Consider the following 25,773-nt stretch of genomic DNA (forward strand, 5'->3'; position numbering starts at 1 on the left):
AATAAAGCTGTTCTTAAAACTAGACTTATTAAACCACTCAATGTTAACCAATCTTCTTCTGAGAAATACCTGTAACATTAAATTCATTCTAAACGAGACTTCACATTGCTTCTACAAAAACATGGTTTCTTTTAGGTGTCTCATCCTTTTAGGTTAAGTTAGGTTAAGATTCAAACCAGCTTTTTCAAGTCTTCTTTCAACACTTCTGCCACTCATCTCCACCAAATTTTTATTTAAATTATATACAAGTTTAGTTACCCATTTGTGGGCATTATTTTTTAAAACTTTATATAAATATGAAATAAAGCTGTTCTTAAAACTAGACTTATTAAACCACTCAATGTTAACCAATCTTCTTCTGAGAAATACCTGTAACTTCAAATTCATTCTAAACGAGACTTCACATTGCTTCTACAAAAACATGGTTTCTTTTAGGTGTCACATCCTTTTAGGTTAAGTTAGGTTAAGATTCAAACCAGCTTTTCCAAGTCTTCTTTCAACACTTCTGCCACTCACCCTCCACCAACTTTTTATTTGAATTATATTCAAGTTTAGTTACCCATTTGTGGGCATTATTTTTTAAAACTTTACATAAATATGAAATAAAGCTGTTCTGAAAACTAGACTTATTAAACCAATCAATGTTAACCAATCTTCTTCTGAGAAATACCTGTAACATTAAATTCATTCTAAACGAGACTTCACATTGCTTCTACAAAAACATCGTTTCTTTTAGGTGTCACATCCTTTTAGGTTAAGTTAGGTTAAGATTCAAACCAGCTTTTCCAAGTCTTCTTTCAACAGTTCTGTCACTCACCCTCCACCAACTTTTTATTTGAATTATATATAAGTTTAGTTACCCATCTATGGGCATTATTTTTTAAAACTTTATATAAATATGAAATAAAGCTTTTCTGAAAACTAGACTTTTTAAACCACTCAATGTTTACCAATCTTCTTCTGAGAAATACCTGTAACTTCAAATTCATTCTAAACGAGACTTCACATTGCTTCTACAAAAATATGGTTTCTTTTAGGTGTCACATCCTTTTAGGTTAAGTTAGGTTAAGATTCAAACCAGCTTTTTCAAGTCTTCTTTCAACAGTTCTGTCACTCACCCTCCACCAACTTATTATTTGAATTATATACAAGTTTAGTTACCCATTTGTGGGCATTATTTTTTAAAACTTTATATAAATATGAAATAAAGCTGTTCTTAAAACTAGACTTATTAAACCACTCAATGTTTACCAATCTTCTTCTGAGAAATACCTGTAACTTCAAATTCATTCTAAACGAGACTTCACATTGCTTCTATAAAAACATGGTTTCTTTTAGGTGTCACATCCTTTTAGGTTAGGTTAGGTTAAGATTCAAACCAGCTTTTCCAAGTCTTCTTTCAATAGTTCTGCCACTCACCATCCACCAACTTTTTATTTGAATTATGTACAAGTTTAGTTACCCATTTGTGAGCATTATTTTTTAAAACTTTATATAAATATGAAATAAAGCTGTTCTGAAAACTAGACTTATTAAACCACTCAATGTTAACCAATTTTCTTCTGAGAAATACCTGTAACTTCAAATTCATTCTAAACGAGACTTCACATTGCTTCTATAAAATCATGGTTTCTTTTAGGTGTCACATCCTTTTAGGTTAGGTTAGGTTAAGATTCAAACCAGCTTTTCCAAGTCTTCTTTCAATAGTTCTGCCACTCACCGTCCACCAACTTTCTATTTGAATTATGTACAAGTTTAGTTACCCATTTATGGGCAATATTTTTTAAAACTTTATATAAATATGAAATAAAGATGTTCTGTAAAACTAGACTTATTAAACCACTGAATGTTTACCAATCTTCTTCTGAGAAATACCTGTAACTTCAAATTCATTCTAAACGAGACTTCACATTGCTTCTATAAAAACATGGTTTCTTTTAGGTGTCACATCATTTTAGGTTAGGTTAGGTTAAGATTCAAACCAGCTTTTCCAAGTCTTCTTTCAACAGTTCTGTCACTCACCCTCCACCAACTTATTATTTGAATTATATACAAGTTTAGTTACCCATTTGTGGGCATTATTTTTTAAAACTTTATATAAATATGGAATAAAGCTGTTCTGTAAAACTAGACTTATTAAATTACTGAATGTTTACCAATCTTCTTCTGAGAAATACCTGTAACTTCAAATTCATTCTAAACGAGACTTCACATTGCTTCTATAAAAACATGGTTTCTTTTAGGTGTCACATCCTTTTAGGTTAGGTTAGGTTAAGATTCAAACCAGCTTTTCCAAGTCTTCTTTCAATAGTTCTGCCACTCACCCTCCACCAACTTTTTATTTGAATTATGTACAAGTTTAGTTACCCATTTATGGGCATTATTTTTTAAAACTTTATATAAATATGAAATAAAGCTGTTCTGTAAAACTAGACTTATTAAACCACTGAATGTTTACCAATCTTCTTCTGAGAAATACCTGTAACTTCAAATTCATTCTAAACGAGACTTCACATTGCTTCTACAAAAATATGGTTTCTTTTAGGTGTCACATCCTTTTAGGTTAGGTTAGGTTAAGATTCAAACCAGCTTTTCCAAGTCTTCTTTCAATAGTTCTGCCACTCACCATCCACCAACTTTTTATTTGAATTATGTACAAGTTTAGTTACCCATTTGTGAGCATTATTTTTTAAAACTTTATATAAATATGAAATAAAGCTGTTCTGAAAACTAGACTTATTAAACCACAACCACAATGTTAACCAATTTTCTTCTGAGAAATACCTGTAACTTCAAATTCATTCTAAACGAGACTTCACATTGCTTCTATAAAAACATGGTTTCTTTTAGGTGTCACATCCTTTTAGGTTAGGTTAGGTTAAGATTCAAACCAGCTTTTCCAAGTCTTCTTTCAACAGTTCTGTCACTCACCCTCCACCAACTTATTATTTGAATTATATACAAGTTTAGTTACCCATTTGTGGGCATTATTTTTTAAAACTTTATATAAATATGGAATAAAGCTGTTCTGTAAAACTAGACTTATTAAATCACTGAATGTTTACCAATCTTCTTCTGAGAAATACCTGTAACTTCAAATTAATTCTACACGAGACTTCACATTGCTTCTGGTTTCTTTTAGGTGTCACATTATAATATTTTATATTTATATATAGTTTTAAAGAATAATACCAATAAATGATTACCCATAAATGGACAATTAAACTTTTGTCATTCAAATAAAAAGTTGGTGGACCAAAAAGTGGCAGACTGTTGGAAGAACACTTGTAAAAGCTGCTTTGAATCTTAACCTAACCTAACCGACAGAAACCATGACCAATAGAGTATCTCTGGTGTCACAGAAAGATACGTAGTCACAAAATAAAATAGAAGGTGGACATGGAAAAGAATGGGATGCAATAACCATTGATCGATGTCCTCCTAGGCACACCAAATATTAATAAGAGACATAAATTTAAAACACTTTTAGTCTTGTTTCAACTGAAAACATGTAAATAATTCCTCAAAGCAAACATTCATACTTTTGCCCAAGACTGTATAACTTGTTGTAACTGGAATAAAAGGATTCCGGCCCCAAGAAACAAGGCGAGTTTGGGTCCTCTCGGAACATAATTAATAACAACACATTAAGAAGAAAGTTTCTTTCCAGTTCTTGCGTGAAACGAATTAATTTGTAAATGCCGGTGTTTAGCTTGGAGAAACGCTCCATGAATAAATTACACATACGATATCGTAGGTTGGAAAATTCATTATGTGAAATGTGCAACTTGAAAATAAATTATTTTATGTATGCAGTTTAGTGCCAGCGATATTTTCCACGGCTGCCAAGCTGTTGTGACCATAATAATTTTTAAAAGCTGCAGCGGCATGCATAATTAAAAAAAAAAAATGGCGAAAGCCGTAACTCAAAAGGAAAAATTTTACTCCGTACGCAAAGTTGAATGTTCAAATCGTCGATGGAATTAATTTTGTTTGCGGCATTAAATGGGTCGATGAACGTACCCGGGGAACGAGTGGCCCATAAATTGGGCGATTTTGTCGTGGAATAAGTAAACAAATTGCCCCGCAGAGTTGTTAATTTCGATGTGAACAAGATTAAGCAGTTTTGTAGGCAATTTTAGCTTCACCTAATTAATCTAGATAAATAAATCCTTCCGGCAGACGGAGAACTCAAAATTAATAAGGACGCCGTCCAGGACGGTTGTTCCCTCGCAAACCTCTATTCGAGTTACTCATTTTGCGGCAAGACGGATTGTTCAACGGGCCTCCGAACGACACGAAAATTAATGGACGAATTTAATTTAATTTCGGCGATTTCAACTTAAGAACCGACCCGAAGATGTGTCACGTCATCAATTAACACAGTTTTATTGTGGAGGCTTAATTGCTGGTAAAAACTCATGCAGGAAGTTGCTTCCTTTGGGTGCCAGGACTGAAATACGGTTTTATGTGAGGCCTGAAACGAAGTGCGAGGGAAACGGTTTTCGGGGACGGTAATGGCGCCACCGCAGACCCCTAATAAATCCCCGGAAGCATTACGCTAATTAATAACGCCACTCCATAATCGCATCATCTCGTTTTTTCCTCCTTCATGGTTTTTCATGAGTTATCACCTACACACAATGGCTGCGGAACAGATGGTTTCTAATGCCATGCACGTTGTTATTGGAGGCGATTACAAGACCAGGTTTTTATTGCTGAGTTAAACACCAACAAAGACGACTCACGACATCGCTAAATATCGAACCCACGCATATGGGATTCTAAAAATAGTCCAGTCGATTATAGAATTCCATCACCTACGAATTAATCCGTGTTTATGTATGATAAACAAAAACTGGGTTTCATCCGAAGCAGTTATAGTGGTGGCCTCTTTGCAGGACGGAATTAGAAACCAATCAAATGTGAACGCTTTGCTGGGAAACTGAATAATGAACAAATTCAACAGACTTGCTGAAATTCTGTTATGAATTAATTATTGGATTTAATTACTTCCATGACAATACATTGATTTTAATTTGTTTAGCAATTAATATGTCATATTGGGCCAAACAAATTGAGCAAATATTAATTTTTAATCCAATATTGCTGATTAATATAATTATTTTCGTAATGAAATCGGCGAGTGATAATCCCACATATTATAATAAATTTTTAATCGACATTCCAAACTAAATTGCTGTTTATCGATTTGTTCCGAACACAGATGTATTCAAGAATGTAGTTTATATAAAGTTAATTAACCTTTTACGTATTTCAAATAAAAATTTGCTTGTTCAGTGAGTGGCAGCACTGTTAGGAGAAGATTTAGAAAACTTAGGTTTAGACCTAAACTAGAACAACATGATACCTAAATCTCGTTTAAAATAAATTAAAAGTCACACGTATTTCACAGGACAAAATTGGGTAAACATTGAGTGGCCTAAGTCTAGTTTTCAGAAAAGCTTTATTGAGTGGTCTAACTCAATATTTACCCTATTTTCTTCTGTGAATATCTGTGACTCTAAATTCATTCTAAACGAGACTTCACATTGTTTATAGAAGAACATGGTTTCTTTTAGGTGTCACATTCTTTTAGATTAGGTTAGGTTAAGACTTAAACCAGCTTTCCCAAATCATTTATTCCAAGTTCAGTCACTTGTTGGTCCACCAATATTTTATTTAAATTACATAAAAGTTTAATTACCCATTCATGGGTAATATTCTTTAAAACTTTATATAAATGTAAACTAAAGCTTTTCTAAAAACAGGACTTATTAGACTCCTCAATATTTACCCTATTTTCTTTTGTGAATACCTGTGACTCCAAATACATTCTAAACGAGACTTCACATTGTTTATAGAAGAATATGGTTTCTTTTAGGTTAGGTTAGGTTAAGATTTAAACCAGCTTTCCCAAGTCTTTTATTCCAAGTTCTGTCACTTGCTGGTGTTTCAATATTTTATTTGAATTCCATAAAAGTTCAATTACCCATTCATGGGTAATATTCTTTAAAACTTTATGTAAATGTAAACTAAAGCTTTTCTAAAAACAAGACTTATTAGACTCCTCAATATTTACCCTATTTTCTTTTGTGAATACCTGTGACTCCAAATACATTCTAAACGAGACTTCACATTGTTTATAGAAGAATATGGTTTCTTTTAGGTGTCACATTCTTTTAGGTTAAGTTAGGTTAAGATTTAAACCAGCTTTCCCAAGTCTTTTATTCCAAGTTCTGTCACTTACTGGTGCTTCAATATTTTATTTGAATTACATAAAAGTTCAATTACCCATTCATGGGTAATATTCTTTAAAACTTTATATAAATGTAAACTAAAGCTTTTCTAAAAGCTAGACTTATTAGACTACTCAATATTTACCCTTTTTTCTTCTGTGAATACCTGGGACTCTAAATTCATTCTAAACGAGACTTCACATTGTGTTTATAAGAATATGGTTTCTTTTAGGTGTCACATTCTTTTAGGTTAAGTTAGGTTAAGATTTAAACCAGCTTTCCCAAGTCTTTTATTCCAAATTCTGTCACTTGCTGGTGCTTCAGTATTTTATTTGAATTACATAAAAGTTCAATTACCCATTCATGGGTAATATTCTTTAAAACTTTATATAAATGTAAACTAAAGCTCTTCTAAAAACAAGACTTATTAGACTCTTCAATATTTACTCTATTTTCTTTTGTGAATACCTGTGACTCCAAATACATTCTAAACGAGACTTCACATTGTTTATAGAAGAATATGGTTTCTTTTAGGTGTCACATTCTTTTAGGTTAAGTTAGGTTAAGATTTAAACCAGCTTTCCCAAGTCTTTTATTCCAAGTTCTGTCACTTACTGGTGCTTCAATATTTTATTTGAATTACATAAAAGTTCAATTACCCATTCATGGGTAATATTCTTTAAAACTTTATATAAATGTAAACTAAAGCTCTTCTAAAAACAAGACTTATTAGACTCCTCAATATTTACTCTATTTTCTTTTGTGAATACCTGTGACTCCAAATACATTCTAAACGAGACTTCACATTGTTTATAGAAGAATATGGTTTCTTTTAGGTGTCACATTCTTTTAGGTTAAGTTAGGTTAAGATTTAAACCAGCTTTCCCAAGTCTTTTATTCCAAGTTCTGTCACTTACTGGTGCTTCAATATTTTATTTGAATTACATAAAAGTTCAATTACCCATTCATGGGTAATATTCTTTAAAACTTTATATAAATGTAAACTAAAGCTCTTCTAAAAACAAGACTTATTAGACTCCTCAATATTTACTCTATTTTCTTTTGTGAATACCTGTGACTCCAAATACATTCTAAACGAGACTTCACATTGTTTATAGAAGAATATGGTTTCTTTTAGGTGTCACATTCTTTTAGGTTAAGTTAGGTTAAGATTTAAACCAGCTTTCCCAAGTCTTTTATTCCAAGTTCTGTCACTTGCTGGTGTTTCAATATTTTATTTGAATTCCATAAAAGTTCAATTACCCATTCATGGGTAATATTCTTTAAAACTTTATATAAATGTAAACTAAAGCTTTTCTAAAAACAAGACTTATTAGACTCCTCAATATTTACCCTATTTTCTTTTGTGAATACCTGTGACTCCAAATACATTCTAAACGAGACTTCACATTGTTTAGAGAAGAATATGGTTTCTTTTAGGTGTCACATTCTTTTAGGTTAAGTTAGGTTAAGATTTAAACCAGCTTTCCCAAGTCTTTTATTCCAAATTCTGTCACTTGCTGGTGTTTCAATATTTTATTTGAATTACATAAAAGTTCAATTACCCATTCATGGGTAATATTCTTTAAAACTTTATATAAATGTAAACTAAAGCTTTTCTAAGAACTAGACTTATTAAACTATTTTAGTCTATTTTCTTCTGTGAATACCTGGGACTCCAAATTCATTATAAACGAGACTTCACATTGTTTATAGAAGCATATTGTTTCTTTTAGGTGTCACATTCTTTTAGGTTAGGTTAGGTTAAGATTTAAACCAGCTTTCCCAAGTCTTTTATTCCAAGTTCTGTCACTTGCTGGTGCTTCAATATTTTATTTGAATTATATAAAAGTTCAATTACCCATTCATGGGTAATATTCTTTAAAACTTTATATAAATGAAAAGTAGAGCTTTTCGAAAACTAAACTTATTAGTGTACTTAATGTTTACCCTATTTTCTCCTGTGAATACCTGTGACTCCAAACTCATTCCAAACGAGACTTCTAAACTGTTTATAGAAAAACATGGTTTCTTTTAATAGATTTTTCAAGTTTTCTCCTTACAGTTCTGACCATTAAGTGTCAAAATAAATTTTATTTGTTGAATTTAATGATTTTCCAGGTCTCCATCTATTGCCATACTGGAATATAGGGGTAAAATATTAGAGTGCCTCACACTTTTGCCCATGGCTATACACTCCCGCTTCTCAAGACGGGCAAATTATCATTTTTCCCAGTCTGCATCGTTTCTCGAATTCCAACAGAACTTCGCCAGGTATATCATACCTTAAAATTAAATTGTTTCGAGTACACGGGCGCGAAAGAACGAAAGTGAACAAGATGAATTCCATTATTCAAATGAACGGTGCTTTGGGAAAATTCAAGGATTAAATTGTTTGTACCTCGTGTTTATAAAGCCGGTCCTCATCGCGGAGGAAAACTGGGTCATTCTACAATATTGCGAACGTCTGAACTGCTGAATAAAAGATGCAGCGAAAACTGACGCAAAATACAAATCATGCAAAATGGGACTGGGCCCGTCCAATAACTATTAAAGTTCGTTGCTTAACTTTTTCTTTCGCCGAATAAACGTCGACGTCCACGTTAACCGGAGCCGGCCATTTTATGACCGGTTAAATTCGAACTTAACCGAAGGCTTAATTTAACACGGCCCCGTTAAACTTTTTATCCTCCCCGGAGTATCGGAAAATATTTTGCGCATAAAAAAGTTTAGCCGGAAACCGGCGGCGGGATGATATAAACACATTCCTTTCATAAATCTCAATCTGAATTTTTTATTTAATGCCCCGAAAATTGAGCGAAATCCCATCAGTTTAAGGAACCCAAAGGACTGCGGAAACTTGAAATTGTCGGGATTTAAGTTTCGTGCCGGACGGATTTTCCGCCTACGAAAAACAAACAAAAAACGTTGTGTTTGCAACTGTTTGGTGGTGCAACTATACAAAATTAATAACGGCCCACATTCCGGCAAACACGAGTTAAATTAGTTTCTAACGACAACGGCAATATAGACGGAAGTGATAGTGGTGCTGTAATAAATTTTCATAAGCAGCATTACACTAAAATTTATGACATATTGTCATTATTTGTCTAGCAGACCAAAGCAACTAGTTGCAACCCCGAGTGTTATGTGTCTTGAACAACAGCTCATAAAGACACGACGATAAAATGTGTGTTGGAACAGATTTATTATTTATGATCTAAAGTATCGTGTCTAACTTTTAATTGATGTTATGGGTTCACTAAACGACTTAAACGATTTAAAAAAATTATTTCTAAAAGGTATTTATAGAGTACCTTTGGTCAGTTAAGTTATTTTTGTGCTTCAAAAAAACTGCTACTTACTAATTTAACTTAATCTTTTTTTAGATTGATTATATAAAGAAGTATTGACAATTAAATTAAAAATAAAATTATACTAGAACTCCAAATTTGCAGAAAAATTATTACAGAAACATTGAGTCATATTGTAATTTTTATTTTTTAAAAATCTTTCAAAATGTAACAATAAAATCTTTACATAAGAGTTTCTTGTAATTGTCACATTGAATATATATTACTAAATAAAAAGTGAACATACAAAATCCAAATTTAGTTTAAAAAAGATTGGATATAATTTTAATTTTTATTATTTCATACTTAAGATATAAATTTCTTATAATTTTGAAGGTAATTAAGGAGTAAAAAAAGACAAAAAAACATTTAACGAATAATTTATATCAGGAACATTGAGTGTTATTTTTATTTTTTCAATATTCCTTCAGAAATGAAACAATAAAGTCTTTACATAAGAGTTTTTTTGTAATTTTGAAGTTAAATAAAAAGTGAAGAGAGACTATAAAACTCCAAATTTGATGAATAATTTAGGAAGATTGAATATTATTTCGATTTTTATTATTTTAAAATTATTTCCGCAAAAATTACTTTAGAAAATTGTCAACAACGTCTTTACTTTTATATCAAAAACGTGTTATTTTAATTCGTATTGTTTTAAATGTCTTTCAAGAATGTGACAATAAAATATTTATTATTTTGAAGTTGAATATATAAAATTAAAAAAAAAAAAGTGAAAAATTCAAATGTGATGAATAATTTATTTCAGAAACATTGAATGTTATTTTGATTTTCATTATTTTGAAAGTATTTTTAAAAAAATGACAATAACATGTTTACTTAAGATTTATTGTAATTTTGAAATCAGCTACATAAAAATTATTTAAAATTAAAGAAAGACAATAAGAAATCTAAATTTATTGAATTTTATTTTTTATTATTAATTTAAAATTCTTTCACAAATATAACAATAAAATCTTTACATAAGAGTTTCTTGTAATTTTCAAGTTGACTATATAAATTTATTAAAAATTAAATAAAAAATTAAAAGAGAAAATAAAAATTCCAAATTTGATGAATAATTTATTTCAGGAACATTGAATAATATTTTCATTTTCATCAACTTAACATTCTTTTATAAAAATGACAATAACATCTTTACTTAAGATAAAAATGTCTTATAAATTTGAAATTCACTATATAAAAATTATCTAAAGAATGAGTAAAGAAAGACAAAAAGAAACTAAATTTGACGAATAATTTATATCAGGAACATTTTATTTTTAATTTTTATTGTTTTAAAATTCCTTCAGAAATATAACAATAAAATCTGTACATAAGAGTTTCTTGTTATTTTCAAGTTAAACATGTATAATTATTAAAAATTAAATAAAGAGTAAAAAGGGAAAATAAAAAATACAAATTTGATGAATAATTTATTTCAGCAACATTGAATAATATTTTCACTTTCATTATCTTAAAATTCTTTTATAAAAATGACAGTAACATCTTTACCTAAGATAAAAATGTCCTATAAATTTGAAATTTACTATATAAAAATTATCTAAAGTTAAATAATGAGTAAAGAAAGACAAAAAACTAAATTTGACAAAAATTTATATCATGAACATTTTATTTTTAATTTTTATTGTTTTAAAATTCTTTCAGAAATATAACAATAAAATATGTACATAAGAGTTTCTTGTTATTTTCAGGTTAAATATGTATAATTATTAAAAATTAAATAAAGAGTAAAAAGGGAAAATAAAAAATGATGAATAATTTATTTCAGGAACATTGAATAATATTTTCATTTTCATCATTTTAAAATTCTTTTATAAAAATGATAATAACATATTTACCTATGATAAAAATGTCTTATACATTTGAAATTTACTATATATATATATATATATCTAAAGTAAAATAATGAGTAAAGAAAGACAAAAAAACTAAATTTGACAAAAAATTTATATCAGGAACATTTTATTTTTAATATTTATTGTTTTAAAATTCCTTTAGAATATGACAATAAAATCTTTACATATGTTAAGAGTTTTTTAATAATCAAGTAAATATATAAAATTATTAAAAATTAAATAAAAAGTGAAAAGAAAATATAAAAAATCCAAATTTGATGAATAGTTTATGGTATTTCTGGAACATTGAATAATATTTTGATTTTCATCATATTAAAATTCTTTTAGAAAAATGACAATTACATATTTATTTAAAATAAAAATTTCTTATAAATTTGTAATTTACTATATAAAAATTATCTAAAATTAAATAATGAGTAAACAAAGTCAAAAAAATCTAAATTTGAAGAATAATTTATATGACATTATGTATTATGTTAATTTTTATTAAATAATTAAATTTTTTCTTAACAGACAATTAAATAATAAGTAGAAGAGTTGTTTTAGTCTCTTTATATGTATGTTGTTCACAGCGTACACACATATAAATAACTAGGTAACCACTTAACCGTAGCAGGAATAAAATCTTGCCAGTCCTCGCCTTATTGTTAATTCCATTTGTATGCCCTTTGCTCATTCCCCGTACATAAATCCGGGACTGGCTCCTCGTCGTAAAACCCCGGGGTCCCGGGGGCGGGTCACTACGGGAATTACTAATTTACGGACTGGACTTTTACAAATAAATATGATTTAGTATGTCCGGGAAGCGGTGAACCGTCTCCGGATGAACGAGAGAAAAAAAAACTCCGAATGTTCCTTCCTACATGTCGTAAAAGACATCTGAGATTCATGTGTCTTTTGCTGTCCGTGTAAGTGCAGGTGCCGTATATCATTAGAGGAGACATTTAACCGCAAAAAGGGGATGTTTTATGTGCAATTTTATTCCAGCTTCTCTATTTTATCTGTGTAATATTTTATTAGGATAAATTGATATTGGACTTGCAAAAGGGATTTCCTACAATTTTACAATTTATCTTCGAAAGTTTCAACTGAGACGCATCCGTTTCCATTTGTTTCACAACGTTTTACTCGATATAAACTGCACTTTTTTTTTTGCCTAAATCCTTTTTACCGACACAAAACTGCAAACTAACTCCGGCTGAAACGTGTTTACACGAAGGGTCACCGTTATGAATTCAGCTACTTGTTATGTTATAATGGTGGTAAATTTCGCAGGGGATCCGACCGCAGCCGCATTCTAACTTTGGACCTAGTTTATTCATAAATCCAGCACCGCCACGAAGAAAGTTGTTTATTACGGTTAAAGTGTGCTCAGAGTGCATAGCAGTTAGTTCATTTTTAATGCGCACATTGAAACCTTGAACCAAATTCCGCCGCAAGTACACGTTTACAACCAAGAATCCCGCAAATTAGTATTTACGACTTGGCCGGATTAACTCCATTTATCAATATAATGGCCGAGATGCAGAACTGCTTAAACTAGATAAATCTCCATTAAAAATAAACACGGCCGAGACTAGTTTTATAATGGCTTTATGATGGATTTATCTAATCTACATATAAAGTAGTTACATAATTTCATGTTTGAGATAAGTATCTATAATTTGTAGTAGCACAAGAAACCTTTCCTGGTTTGATTGAACGAGTCCCATATTTTGCCGACCGGATTTTCCGGTGAATACTGCCATTCCTTAAAGAGATGACCACGAAGCACCGATAACTCTACTCCAGGAAAGTCCTTCTGCATTTCCAACAAACGTCTACTTTCAAATTCTTTAAAGCTCTTTCGTATGTGCTTCCTCTTCTCACTGGCTGTTCTACAAATCACAAAATTAACTAATTAAGGCATTAATGAAAGGCTTGCATCACTTACAGATTTGGGGGAAGCTGTCTTGTATTGAGGGATGCCTTTAAATTAACCTTGTTCATGTCCAGTATCTTTTTGTCAAGAGTCTCTCGGTTAAAGGTGCCAAAATATTTTGGCAAACCAGGATTTTTCATAATTTCAAGGACTCTTTTATCTTCAAACGACTATAAAACTATTTATTAGTAAAACCAATAATTGAAGATTAAAATAACTCACATTCTTGACGAACCCACCACGTCTTCCCACTGTGAAGGGATAAATAATTTCCGGTCCCCTTCTGCCCATCACTAATCGATTTAATCTTGTTACAGGACGAAGACATGCGTCTGAAGAATGCGGACGGTCCGTTGTCCGTTCATAACAACGTCAACAACGACATCCTCAATTCTCCGAAGAGAATAAACACATTGCAAAACAGTAATATCTTAACTTCAAACTGCAACAATACCACCAGCAATTTGACAAGCAACGATGTAACTACTACCAACTATACCATCAACACAGAGGACCTAAACACACTGAACAACGTCACCAACGTGCCCCAAGACCAGGTAACGCACACTTTACGTTGTACAAGGTAGAACACGTCCAGTAATGGAGAAGGTCTACATAAATTTTACTTCTAAAGCTTCTCCTATATTTCAAATATTGGTTTTTGCTCATATTTTTGTAACATTTGGCCCAATCCTTTATCAATTTGCTTTGTATTATCCTGAAATTCATACCTACAATTCAATGTATTAAAATTTTTCCATAATGATACAGTAGCGTAGATTCTGGGGGATTCCCCCCTTTTTTTCACCCTATTTTCTACGCCACTGAATAAACTATTAAGGTTTTATATTCTTTGCACTGTTTAGAAGAAAAAGGGTACTCTTCATTGGACCTAGTTCCAAATTTTGGCCAATTATTTTAGAAAATTAAGAAATGATGTATGTGTCTGTTAAAGGTGCAATGGTGCAACCCTGCACACCGGGCCAACAAGCGCGAGCTAATCAACAATACCAACAACAGAAATCAACTGTTAAACATCAACAACACGCTGGCTGCCTCCATAAGGAACTCACGGCACGGGACCGTGTCTTCCATTTACTCGGTGTCCTCACCAGATGATAGTCTCCTTGACTACGAAGGTACGTTCATTTCGAAAACAAAAACAAAGAACAATAAAAATAGCCGTAATATATTCCCTATTAATCCGGGTCGACGTTGCGTCGGAAAATAAACGTCTGGCGTAATGAGAAAATTGCCACGGAGGAAAAAGTCCATTCGTGTAATTGTGCAATTTGAAGGCGTAAATCAGCGCGACAATAGGCAGAAGGTAATCGTGTAAAAAAGCCACGAAAAGTATATAAAATAAATCCGGGACGAAGGATGGGAAAAAGCGGGACGTTCGACAAGTTTATTCTTGGCACAATAAAAGTAAATCTCTCGTTTGAGACGCTCATCAACGACGGTTCGACATATCGGATTTCCGAATCCTCCGGACCGACGTAACGGGTGAAATGACTTCGGCCCGGAATTAGGGTAAACAGGAGGAAATGTTTCTCATGGTCGGATGACTTGGGTTAATAACAGTCAAGTTTTAGTATGGCGTCCCAATTTTTCTATATTATAATCTTAATTTAATGTTAAATGGTTGTTTAAAATTTTACTGCAACTCCGGTTATCTTCGAAACACCTCATCATCTCATCTTTATCTATGTTATGTAAATTGCTACATCGTCAAAGATAAATAAAATAGTCACATCAGCAACTTATACATGTCTATTTTTAAATGTTTGATTTATTTTTAGTAGATAACTCTCTGTTTTATTCCATTTTTTCTTTATTCCGTCGTGTCTTCTTTCTCCAGTACACATTTATCAATATCCGATATGGTCTAGTGGCTAGGATACCTGGCTTTCACCCAGGAGGCTCGGGTTCGATTCCCGGTATCGGAAGAAACTTTTTGTATTTTTTTTATTTCTAATTTTTTTTTATTTTATCTTTAAATTACCTCGAACCTCATTAACCCACTCATTTAAATCAAAATTAAGATAGTCCATCGTCTTGAAGTTACATATTGTCTTCAAACATAAATACTTTGACTTAAAATAGATAAATCAGGTAAATAAAATGTCATTACATTATTACAGATGCTCATCAGAGCGGGTCGTCGGTAGAGGCGTCGCCCCAGGAGGAAGAGCGGGTCTTCGACGTATCCGATTCGGAGTCCTCGGACGAGGGCAACGACGTCACCCGCCGCCGTGGATGCACCCTTCAGCGACGTGGTATCGTCAACCCCAACTACCCCGGGTTCCAGCATCTGGCCCACACCTTAGATTACACGATCAAGGCGTCCTCGGACACCGACTTCACCGACGACGACCTAGACTCCGACCTCCCCATCAACGCCCAGGTACTAACTACTGAAAAACAATCTTATCTTTGTTTTGCCCCATAATTCAACAACAATCCAACAATTATTGTTGTTTGTTTGTAGGTCGACACTAATAGCCTGAACAACAACAACAACAGCGTCGCCGACGACACCGAGTTCCCCCTCGACCACATCGACAGCGTCAATCGCCTGGATAGCGTCGAAAACATCCAAAAAGTCTTCTACGACAAGCCGGTGTTTAATCTCGAGGACTGCGAAAACTTGAACAGTAACACCCAAGCTACTGATGAAGTACCGACCATCGAGAACATCGACCTGAACATCAAGATCGAGGAGCACATCTCGCAGAGTGCCACCCATGAGAACATAGTCGGCGATTTCGGCAAAGAAGTTGAACAGGAGCTAGGGAAGATCTCCCTGGATAACCAGACCGTCGACGACTACAGTGGCCCACCGTATCCTGATCCGTATGAGCTGTTGGAGTTGGAAAAGGCTGTAATTTTGGAGTTGGAGGAAGCTGTGGAGAAGCTAGCCGTGTTGACGGACCTCAAGCCGTCCGCCACCAAGTACAACATTGAACCAAACATTGAGCAACCGTTCAACAAGTTGTCTCCATCGAAGCAAATACCTGTTCCGGTTGTTTTGGAAGATTCGGAGGTGATCAAAGCCGCAGACATGGCCTCCATCCAAACACAAGCAATCGAAACAAAGGAGTTTGAAAATGAGCCAGTTGATTTGAATACCAAAATGACTGACGCCTTCTTGTCGAATGCTCAAGAGGATCTTAGTGAAATTGTCAAGGAAAATATTTACGTGGACTCCAATCTGAACATCCAGGAGCCTGTGAAAATGGACGTGGATGCTAGTCCCAAGAAACCGGAGCTCACACGCAGGGACTCAAACCGGGAACTGGAGGAGATAGAGTGTCAAATCAAAAAAATTAAGTCCGACACGCAGCAGCACATGAACGTGGAGGACATGGAGAAGTTCTGCAAGGAAAACATCACCAAGGACTACAAGGAAAAGGACGAGGACAGTGCGGTGCCAAGGAAGAAGGAGAAAATTGACTATTTCGTGAAAAAGAGGCGTGATTACAATCAACAGTTCGGCAGTTTGATTACGTTCCCCAGGCGGGAGGTCGGCTCCAGGAATCGGGACCCCATCAACAGAAGGTCCGTTCCCATGGCCAGGGACAAAAAGAAGTCCTCCACCGAGTCGCTGGGTGAGTACAGCTGTTTCAGTTAACTATTGATCCTCGTGCACGGTTATATTTTTTGTTTAACCCAATTTAAAGGAGTCACATTAGTATGCCGGCGCCATTTATGAATTGGAGCGGCTCCACATCGGACGTCCGCGCGCTGAATTTTTCACCAGACCGATAAATTAATTTGTCCCGAACGGGCCGAGGAACCGGCCCAGTAATTTCCGGAATTAGTGCCGACAATTTCGCGCAATCTAATTGAGAACGTTTTGGCGCCTCGTGAGCAAAATGAAATTATATAATTCATATGGGCTCGGTAATGGAGCCTTCCCCCGTCGGGCTGAGCTGAATAATATGTGCTAATGCGGCGGGATGTGGATCCAGTACGTCGCGACGTCCATTATGCGGGTCGCAAATCTGTCCCGGTTGTATGCTCACGGAATATTTTTGCTCTGGCGGGATTACGAGGACTATTGTACTATTGCCAGGGTGGTCCACTAGTCCCTGATGGAATCCGTTCAATCGCCAATCTACGTGATATTGAATAAATATTTTGTTGTTGGTTGTTTGATAATTATCTCGATTTGCATGCACTTTATGTTTACTTGGGGAAATTTGATTGTTGTGCTGGGATATACTACTGGATTGATATAACTGGATTTGCTTGCTGAAAGCTCCCTTACCATTATTTGCTGAGTCAGATTGTCGTTTCAAGTTTTTAATAGATGTACATACATTCCACCACATAAGAGAATATTTAAGACTTCATAGGGAATTCCAAATAATTTTCTGTTGTACGTACAATAATGGACAATATTATAGCAACTTTTGAATGTTAAATATTTTGGCCCAACTATTTTACTTAATATAAATGTAATTTTGTTTTACATTTTATTCTAAAAACTAATATTTTCTTAATATATACCATGTTACATTTATTTTTCTGAATTGAGCTGGATAAATATAGCGACTTTAATTTTGAATGTGTTACATAACATCTTCGAGGCTCGACCAATTTCCGAATATATGACATGCCTATATTCATTCCTGATCCCAAATGTTTTCTGTAGATTTGGTATAGGTAAATTAATTTATCGATTTATCGGTTGTTTCAAGTTTCATAAACTCGTTGAATATTTTTCGTAGCTTCCACTTGCCCCGTTTCTCTAATTTTTTTATTAATACAAGAAACTCTTAGCTATAAACTCTTAGTAGTCTGTAATTCTTTTTTCTAGTGCTTGTTAAGGGTAAATTATAATTCTTCTCATTAAAGAATAAAATGAAATTGACCAGCTGTATGGTGGTTACAACAAAAAGCAGAAAAAAACATTATATATACTTCATTTTTAATAAATTTTTATTTAATTAAGTTGTTATAATATTTGCCACTGCTGTACTCAGGGTGATTTATCTAACTTATTCAGTAAAAGTTTATGGAGTTAAAAATGGCATAAACTTTGTGATTTTCAAATGGACACCCTGTATATTTTTGGATTTTTAAATTTTACATGTAATTGTAAGTAAAATGGATATACTATGTCCTATACCTAAACACAATAGTTCTTGAGTTACTAATTTTTCTAAATATTTTGACAATCTGGTGGTCTTAAAATGTTTAAAAAACCACCAATTTTGATGCTGAAAAGTTCAATTTAAAGAATCCAAAAAAAAAACCAATCTAAAGAATCTAAAGAATCTAAAGAATCTAAAGAATCTAAAGAATCTAAAGAATCTAAAGAATCTAAAGAATCTAAAGAATCTAAAGAATCTAAAGAATCTAAAGAATCTAAAGAAAGAATCTAAAGAATCTAAAGAATCTAAAGAATCTAAAGAATCTAAAGAATCTAAACAATATAAAGAATTTAAAGAATCTAAAGAATCTAAGGAATCTAAAGAATCTAAAAAATTTAAAGAATCTAAGGAATCTAAGGAATCTAAGGAATCTAAGGAATCTAAGGAATCTAAGGAATCTAAGGAATCTAAGGAATCTAAAGAATCTAAAGAATTTAAAGAATCTAAAGAATCTAAAGCATCTAAAGAACCTAAAGAACTTGAAGAACCTAGAGAATCTAAAGAATCTAAAGAATTTAAAGAATCTAAAGAATGAATCAATCATCCCATAAAAAACTGTTAATAATTATACTAAATTTTACACAGGATGTTTGTTTTTCACATTTAATTTTGTGCATCTTAAAACATCAATTATTTTCAGTGGAACCCTTTGTTGTTTTAATAGTTAAATTAACACTCTGTATAAAATTTAGGAGTACTAATAATGGCTCCTTATAAGATGGTCCTTGGTTCACGTGTATGCCAAAAATGAACTCTCAGCAGCATTGATGGCTTTGTTAATATTTTAATTAGATCATAAATATGTCAAAAAGAAAACAATTATTAACTCGAAAACTACTTAGTTTTTAGTTTAAATATATAATGTAGAATTTAAAAATTCTTCCAACAATATTGGAAATGAAATTTTGTTCAAAATAAATTAGAAAATTGGTTCAAGGTGCTATAAACATTTCAAATTAAAATCTCTATAAACTTTTAATAAATAAATTATAAGAATCACCCTGTATATATAAACTTTTATTCAAAAATTATATAAAAATTGCATTGATATTTACTCTTTGTCTTTTTACCTTTTAAAATTTTTTAATTAAAAGTAAGTTCTTGTCAAAAAATATTAAAATTTATTTAGTAAATTTAACATAAATTTAGCAACAATTTTAATTTTTGATCAAATTTATATAATACATAAAATTTAGTACATTGTTTGACTTCCATGAAAATCGATGACTGTTTGACACCTCTTCTGGACTTCTTCTATGAGATTATTCAATTCTTCTTGGGCCATATCGGCCCTCGTCCAAAAGAATTTAGGGCGAATTGATGGTTTGAAAGTCATCTTTTTAACATTTAACAACACAGGTCTTCATATGTAAAAATTTGTAAGGTCACTGTATACTCTTCCTTAACCTATCGTATCCTAACCTAACTTAACCTAGTCAAACATATCCTAACCTAACCTAATCTAACTTAATATAATGAAACCCCTCATTTGCAGTAGTTTTTCTTGGGCTAGTACTTCTTGGTAGTTCTGAAGTAAAACCAGTTTGATGCCCTGATACAAAAGCGGTGAAATAATACATTGAGTCTATCTGGAATTTATCAGCTCCAACATTCTCTTTACTCTTCCTCTTTCAACTGAAGTTAATTTACATCTAAAAACATAATTATCTAAGAAAAATTCGTGCAAGCACTACTGTGGTCGATCAAACTACATATAATCAATCAATTTTATCATTTTGTATTGAATTTCACACTACTACTAAATATTTTTGTTAATTTGCAGGAAGTTTTGATGTCTACAACATCGAAACAGCAATGCCAAAAATCGACCTGGAAGCCATCGAGTGTCACTTAAGAGCAGCCAGAGAAGAAGAAAGACGGGTAAGTCGCCACACCAAATGTTTTTTTTTTCAAAAAACACCCACCACAAATCATTTCATTTGATTCACGATGATGCGGCGGAAGAGATTAGAATGTCGGACGTTCAAAATCGTCCGTTCCTATAAACCTATGACCTATATAACGTTACATTTGTCAGCTCCGCCAAACCATTCGAATAACTGGCACTGATCCAGTATCGGACTGGATTTATTGTTCGGAAGGTGCCGACATTATTAATTCCCGCTTTATTTTTTACCATAAAAATAAAGATATTTCATCCGTCGACCCTCCGGATTTACGTGCGACAACCGAGAGTCAATAGAACGCTTCTCCCATTTCCCTGCGGCGGTCTAAAACAAACGCACAACGTACGCCCCAGTGCGCAGGAAACAGGAGCAAGGAAGAAAAAAATAAAAATAAAAAAAACGTTCCTGCAAAACGATCGATGCCCATCGCCGGTACGTAACCGAAAAAAATATGTAAATAATAAAGACGGGAGACCGGGAGACCGGTCGGATGGAGGAGGAACGGGAAGCGTGGCGGGACAGACGGCAATAAAAAAAATGTCTGCATGCGTCCAACAACAAATTCCGAAACCGACTCTGCCGTGCATACGTTCCCCGAACGAACGCACATGTTGATTCATTCTCCTACACTAATAAAAAGTCGTAATGAAATCGCTCCCGACACCATTCCCGTCCTTATGCCGGGACGTCGTACGGACGACGGTGCCGCACGCGGATTTGTGTACGCGCTCACTTATTTCGCGGACTGATCTCATAGAATTTTTTAGTGGAAATTACAATTTGGGATGCTGCGTCGGTCGTGCGATGGTCAGTTCGGTTTTTGATTGACGGGGAAGGTTTTCTGCGGGTTCGTTTTGTGATACTGCTGTGATTTTTGATTGGTTGTGATAATGGAGTATTCTAAAACTCATAAGATTAAGGTAAGATGGGTTTAACTTCAAATTTACGTATCTTTATTCCGCTTATTGAACGGCGAAAATGTGACTCAGTAAGTCATTTGAAGGAGTCAATAAATTGAAACAAATTAAATCAATTTAGCAGATTTTGGACTGGAAAAATAGTTTACTAATATCCATTTAATTGGCGTAAAATTGTAATTATTTGACACTAAATTATATTTTTAAATTTTTAAAGCTAAATGATGATAATTACTTATATTAATTATACTAAAAATATACAAAATCCACAATATTTTATTAATTAACAAAGTTCTGACTCAGTAGTCACTTGAAAGACTCATCAAAATTCATATAAACTGTATAACAGTTTTTGAATTTAGAAAATCTCTTGATGAATATTTATTTAACAGATTTTAATTAAATTATACATATTAACTTTAAGATCTAAAAGACCCTTATACTAACATATTTGTTTGTTACAATGTGTATTTTGTGTTTAAGGTATATGTCGTGTAATTTTAACTTAATTGGTGAAAACCATTACCTTTCATGACTTTATTTTAATGACATATTAATTTTTAGATTTTATTTGTATCTTAATTTTCAATCTTAAATTTACAATTCCCTATTCTATCGATGATGAGGCAAAATTGTGACTCAGTAGTCATTTGAAAGAGTCATAAAAATTCATACAAATTGAATTAGTTTGGCAATTTTTAAATTTATTTATTTAATTGACTTAAAATTGTTATTTTGTTAATAATTTAGTTTTAAATTAAATTATACTTATTAACATTCATATCTAAAAGTGATAATTGACCTTTAATTTCCAACAAAATATTTTAATTCATATTTATTATATCAAAAATATACACAAATCTCACATGTTTGTCATAAAATTTATAATAATCGTGTAATTTTATTGTAACTTAATTGGTGAAAACATTATCTTTCATGATTCATGATACAAATTGAATTAGTTTGCGAATTTATAAATTTGGAAAAACTCTTGATGAATATTTACTTAATTGACATAAAATTATTATTTTGTTAATTGTTTAGTCTTAAATTAAATTATACTTATTAACATTCAGATCTAAAAGAGATAATTGATCTTAAATTTGCTACAAAATATTTTAATTCATATTTATTATATAGAAAATATATACAAATCACATGTTTGTCATAAAATTTATAATAATCATGTAACTTTAACTTAATTGATGAAAATCATTACCTCCAATGACTTTATTTTAATAACATATTAATTTTTAGATTCTATTTGTATCTCAATTTTCATTCTCAAATTTACAATTTAATATTCTACCTATGGTGGGGCAAAATTCTGACTCAGTAGTCATTTGAAAATGTCATAAAAATTCATACAAATTGAATTAGTTTGGCAATTTATAAATTTTTAAAAACTCTTGATGAATATTTACTTAATTGACATAAAATTTTTATTTTGTTAATTATTTACCCTTTAATTAAATTATACTTATTAACATTCAGATCTAAAAGAAATAATTGATCTTTAATTTGCTACAAAATATTTTAATTCATATTTATTATATAAAAAATATACACAAATGACATGTTTGTCATAAAATTTATAATAATCATGTAACTTTAACTTAATTTACAATTTCCTATTCTATTTATGGCGGGGCAAAATTGTGACTCAGTAGACATTTGAGAGAGTCATAAAAATTCATACAAATTGAATTAGTTTGGCAATTTATAAATTTGGGAAAACTTTTGATGAATATTTACTTAATTGACTTAAAATTGTTATTTTGTTAATTATTTAGCCTTAAATTAAATTATACTTATTAACATTCAGATCTAAAAGAGATAATTGATCTTTAATTTGCTACAAAATATTTTAATTCATATTTATTATATAAAAAATATACACAAATCACTTGTTTGTCATAAAATTTATAATAATCATGTATTTAATTGATGAAAATCATTACCTTTCAGGACTTTATTTCAATAACATATTAATTTTTAAATTCTATTTGTATCTCAATTTTCAAACTCAAATTTACAATTTAATATTCTATCTATGGGGGGGGGGGGCAAAATTGTGACTCAGGAGTCATTTGAATGGGTCATAAAAATTGATATAAATTCAATTAGTTTGGCAATTTTTAAATTTGGAAAACTATTTTGTTAATTATTTAGCCTTAAATTAAATTATACTTATTAACATTCAGATCTAAAAGACATAATTGAACTTTAATTTGCAACAAAATATTTAAATTCATATTTATTATATAAAAATATCACATGTTTGTCATAAAATTTATAATAATCGTTGTAACTTTAACTTAATTGGTGAAAATCATTTCATGACATATTCATTTTTTGATTCTGTTTGCATCTCTATACTCAATCTCAAATTTACTATTCCCTATTCTACTTATGAAGGAGGAAAGTAATCATTTGAAAGAGTCATAAAAATTCATATAAATTCAACTAGTTTGGCAATTTTTAAATTTGGAAAAATTATTGATTAATATTTATTTAATTGAGTTAAAATTCTTTAATTTAAATTATACTTAGTAACTTTCAGATCTAAAAAAAGATAATTAACTCTTTAATTTACAACAAAATATTAAAATTAATATTTTTTTATATTTAATATATAAAAATTATTAAAATTTACAATACTGTTTTACAGACCTTTTTAATGAAAGTGTATTTATAATTGTATTTTATGCAATTCTATAACATTAACTTAACTAATGAAAACCATTATACATCATAATTTTATTTTAATGACTAATTTAAATTTTTTGTATCTGTTTTTATTTTTTTTTGTCTCTGTATCTATATTTAGAAAACACATAAAACATGTATAATTTTAACTAACAGTCACCATTTACTTATTTTGGAAACTTTTGATATCACTTTTATATGAAAGTATTACATAAGTTTTTAAAAAATGTGTTTTAATAGTTCTCATTCTTACTTTTATTTATAATATAGGATTTTGTATACTTAATCTGATTTAAAAATAATTTTTTTATACACTCGCAAGTAAGTAATGTACACAATAAATTCTGAGAATTTTTATTTTAGATAACAATCTATTAACGATACCTTAATTTCAGATAAATTGTGAGCAATTATAGAAAAACAAGTTTGAACTGCGCCTCATAAACAGTAAAATTGTAGCTCCTGTCATTATAAACAACTCCATACACAAATTACTGCATTAGTCTCGTTAATAAATTACCTTTGGTCAAATCAAACTATGAACAAAAGCAATAAGCCAGTGCGTCCCAACCTTGCACCGTCGTGAGACACACACACCGTGACACAATGTTAGCACAGCGATAACGAGATAATTGTCGTTATCAACGATAATTACAAATCAGCCGGCTCTTTAAATTAATGTACGCGACGGTGGCAAAGTAATGTGGTGCAATGGTGCGACCCACGTGCCAATAGAGGTGTAATTATTGTTATTATGTTGGACGAGTGCTCTGTTATGGAGGACGAGGATCCTCTGTGCGTCGATCTCACGCACAAGATCCTTTTCATCGACGTTTTCAGGCAGGTAATTTTGCCACTTGTTTTGGAAAAGCAGTAATAGTCTCTAATCACTCCAGATTCGCCTGGATGTGACTGGAACTTTGGTGCAAGGTGGTTTACTCCAGTTTATAATTACGCTCACATTTTACGCCGACTGATTTTTTTAAAAGCTGTAACAATATTATTTAGTAGTCTCGGAAGTGTGTAACACACCGTATAATTAACGATTTTAAATGTAAATGGTTGTAATTAAAAAATGTATGAAATTAATTCTCAGCTCATCTTTAAAACATCGTCAGTATTACTTTCGCCTGCAAAATGAATTACATATGCACATAACGTTTAACGTTTGAATTCATGTTTGTCGTGTGAAGGACAAACTAATTGCTTCATATCAGTTTAAAACATTTTAGCAGCCATTAATTAAATTACATGAGGTCAGAGTTTACACAAGAACGTTTAATGGAACTCCAAAGAGTTGTTTTTGTTCAGGAATTTTGCGTGTCATATTTTAAATATGTTGGTTTATTTTTGAGTATTACGCCAGTTCCCGGGTGAATTTTGCTAGACAATGTGTAATAAAGATTTTATTTCATTGTAGTTTGCTATTTATACTTGCACTATTGTAGAATTGATCAATGGTTGTTTGCCAAAGGTTGAGAAAGGAACAATCGATAAAACTAGTTCAAACTAAAAAACTTACATCATGTGAAAATGAACGTATCTGCGTTAAAATTTTACGTAGATTTCGAAAAAATATATATTTTTTAATTTAACCCTCGTTTTTGAAAATTGAAGGATGTTTTGGTCCATATTTGTCTCCAACTAACTATTTTAGTTTTTCGACTTTTTTCACTATTCTCTAA

At 31.6% G+C, this 25,773-nt stretch overlaps 2 protein-coding genes and 1 non-coding gene across 5 annotated transcripts in view; 2 read left to right on the forward strand and 1 right to left on the reverse strand.

Moving 5' to 3' along the window:
• LOC109607173 (general transcriptional corepressor trfA-like) overlaps window positions 1–25,773 on the forward strand; it is a 214,501-nt gene that overhangs the window by 177,067 nt on the left and 11,661 nt on the right. For all 3 annotated transcript variants that reach the window (XM_049966835.1, XM_049966836.1, XM_049966834.1), the window contains 5 exons: window positions 13,711–13,950; window positions 14,349–14,532; window positions 15,538–15,800; window positions 15,885–17,004; window positions 20,339–20,436. In XM_049966835.1, coding sequence (XP_049822792.1) covers window positions 13,720–13,950; window positions 14,349–14,532; window positions 15,538–15,800; window positions 15,885–17,004; window positions 20,339–20,436 — 1,896 coding nt within the window. In that variant the 5' untranslated portion in view covers window positions 13,711–13,719. The remainder of the gene's footprint in view (window positions 1–13,710; window positions 13,951–14,348; window positions 14,533–15,537; window positions 15,801–15,884; window positions 17,005–20,338; window positions 20,437–25,773) is intronic.
• Window positions 13,049–13,769, reverse strand: LOC109601698 (uncharacterized). Its single transcript, XM_020017971.2, has 3 exons — window positions 13,616–13,769; window positions 13,406–13,563; window positions 13,049–13,349 (listed from the first exon to the last, which is right to left on the reverse strand). The coding sequence occupies exons 1-3, from the start codon at window positions 13,682–13,684 to the stop codon at window positions 13,130–13,132; spliced, it is 447 nt and encodes a 148-aa protein (XP_019873530.1). The 5' UTR covers window positions 13,685–13,769; the 3' UTR covers window positions 13,049–13,129.
• Window positions 15,271–15,342, forward strand: Trnae-uuc (transfer RNA glutamic acid (anticodon UUC)). The gene has a single exon. It is a non-coding gene; the product is annotated as a tRNA-Glu (tRNA).

Source organism: Aethina tumida, chromosome 4 (assembly GCF_024364675.1).
Source record: "Aethina tumida isolate Nest 87 chromosome 4, icAetTumi1.1, whole genome shotgun sequence".
NCBI classification, from domain to species: Eukaryota; Metazoa; Arthropoda; class Insecta; order Coleoptera; family Nitidulidae; genus Aethina; species Aethina tumida.

Coding starts and splice junctions, on each gene's coding strand:
- LOC109601698 (XM_020017971.2), bottom strand. CDS start 13,684: ATGGGCAGAAGGGGACCGGAAATTATTTATCCCTTCACAGTGGGAAGA. Junction 13,564..13,615: donor GTGGTGGGTTCGTCAAGAAT/GTGAGTTATTTT, acceptor ATAGTTTTATAG/TCGTTTGAAGATAAAAGAGT. Junction 13,350..13,405: donor AGACAGCTTCCCCCAAATCT/GTAAGTGATGCA, acceptor TGTGATTTGTAG/AACAGCCAGTGAGAAGAGGA.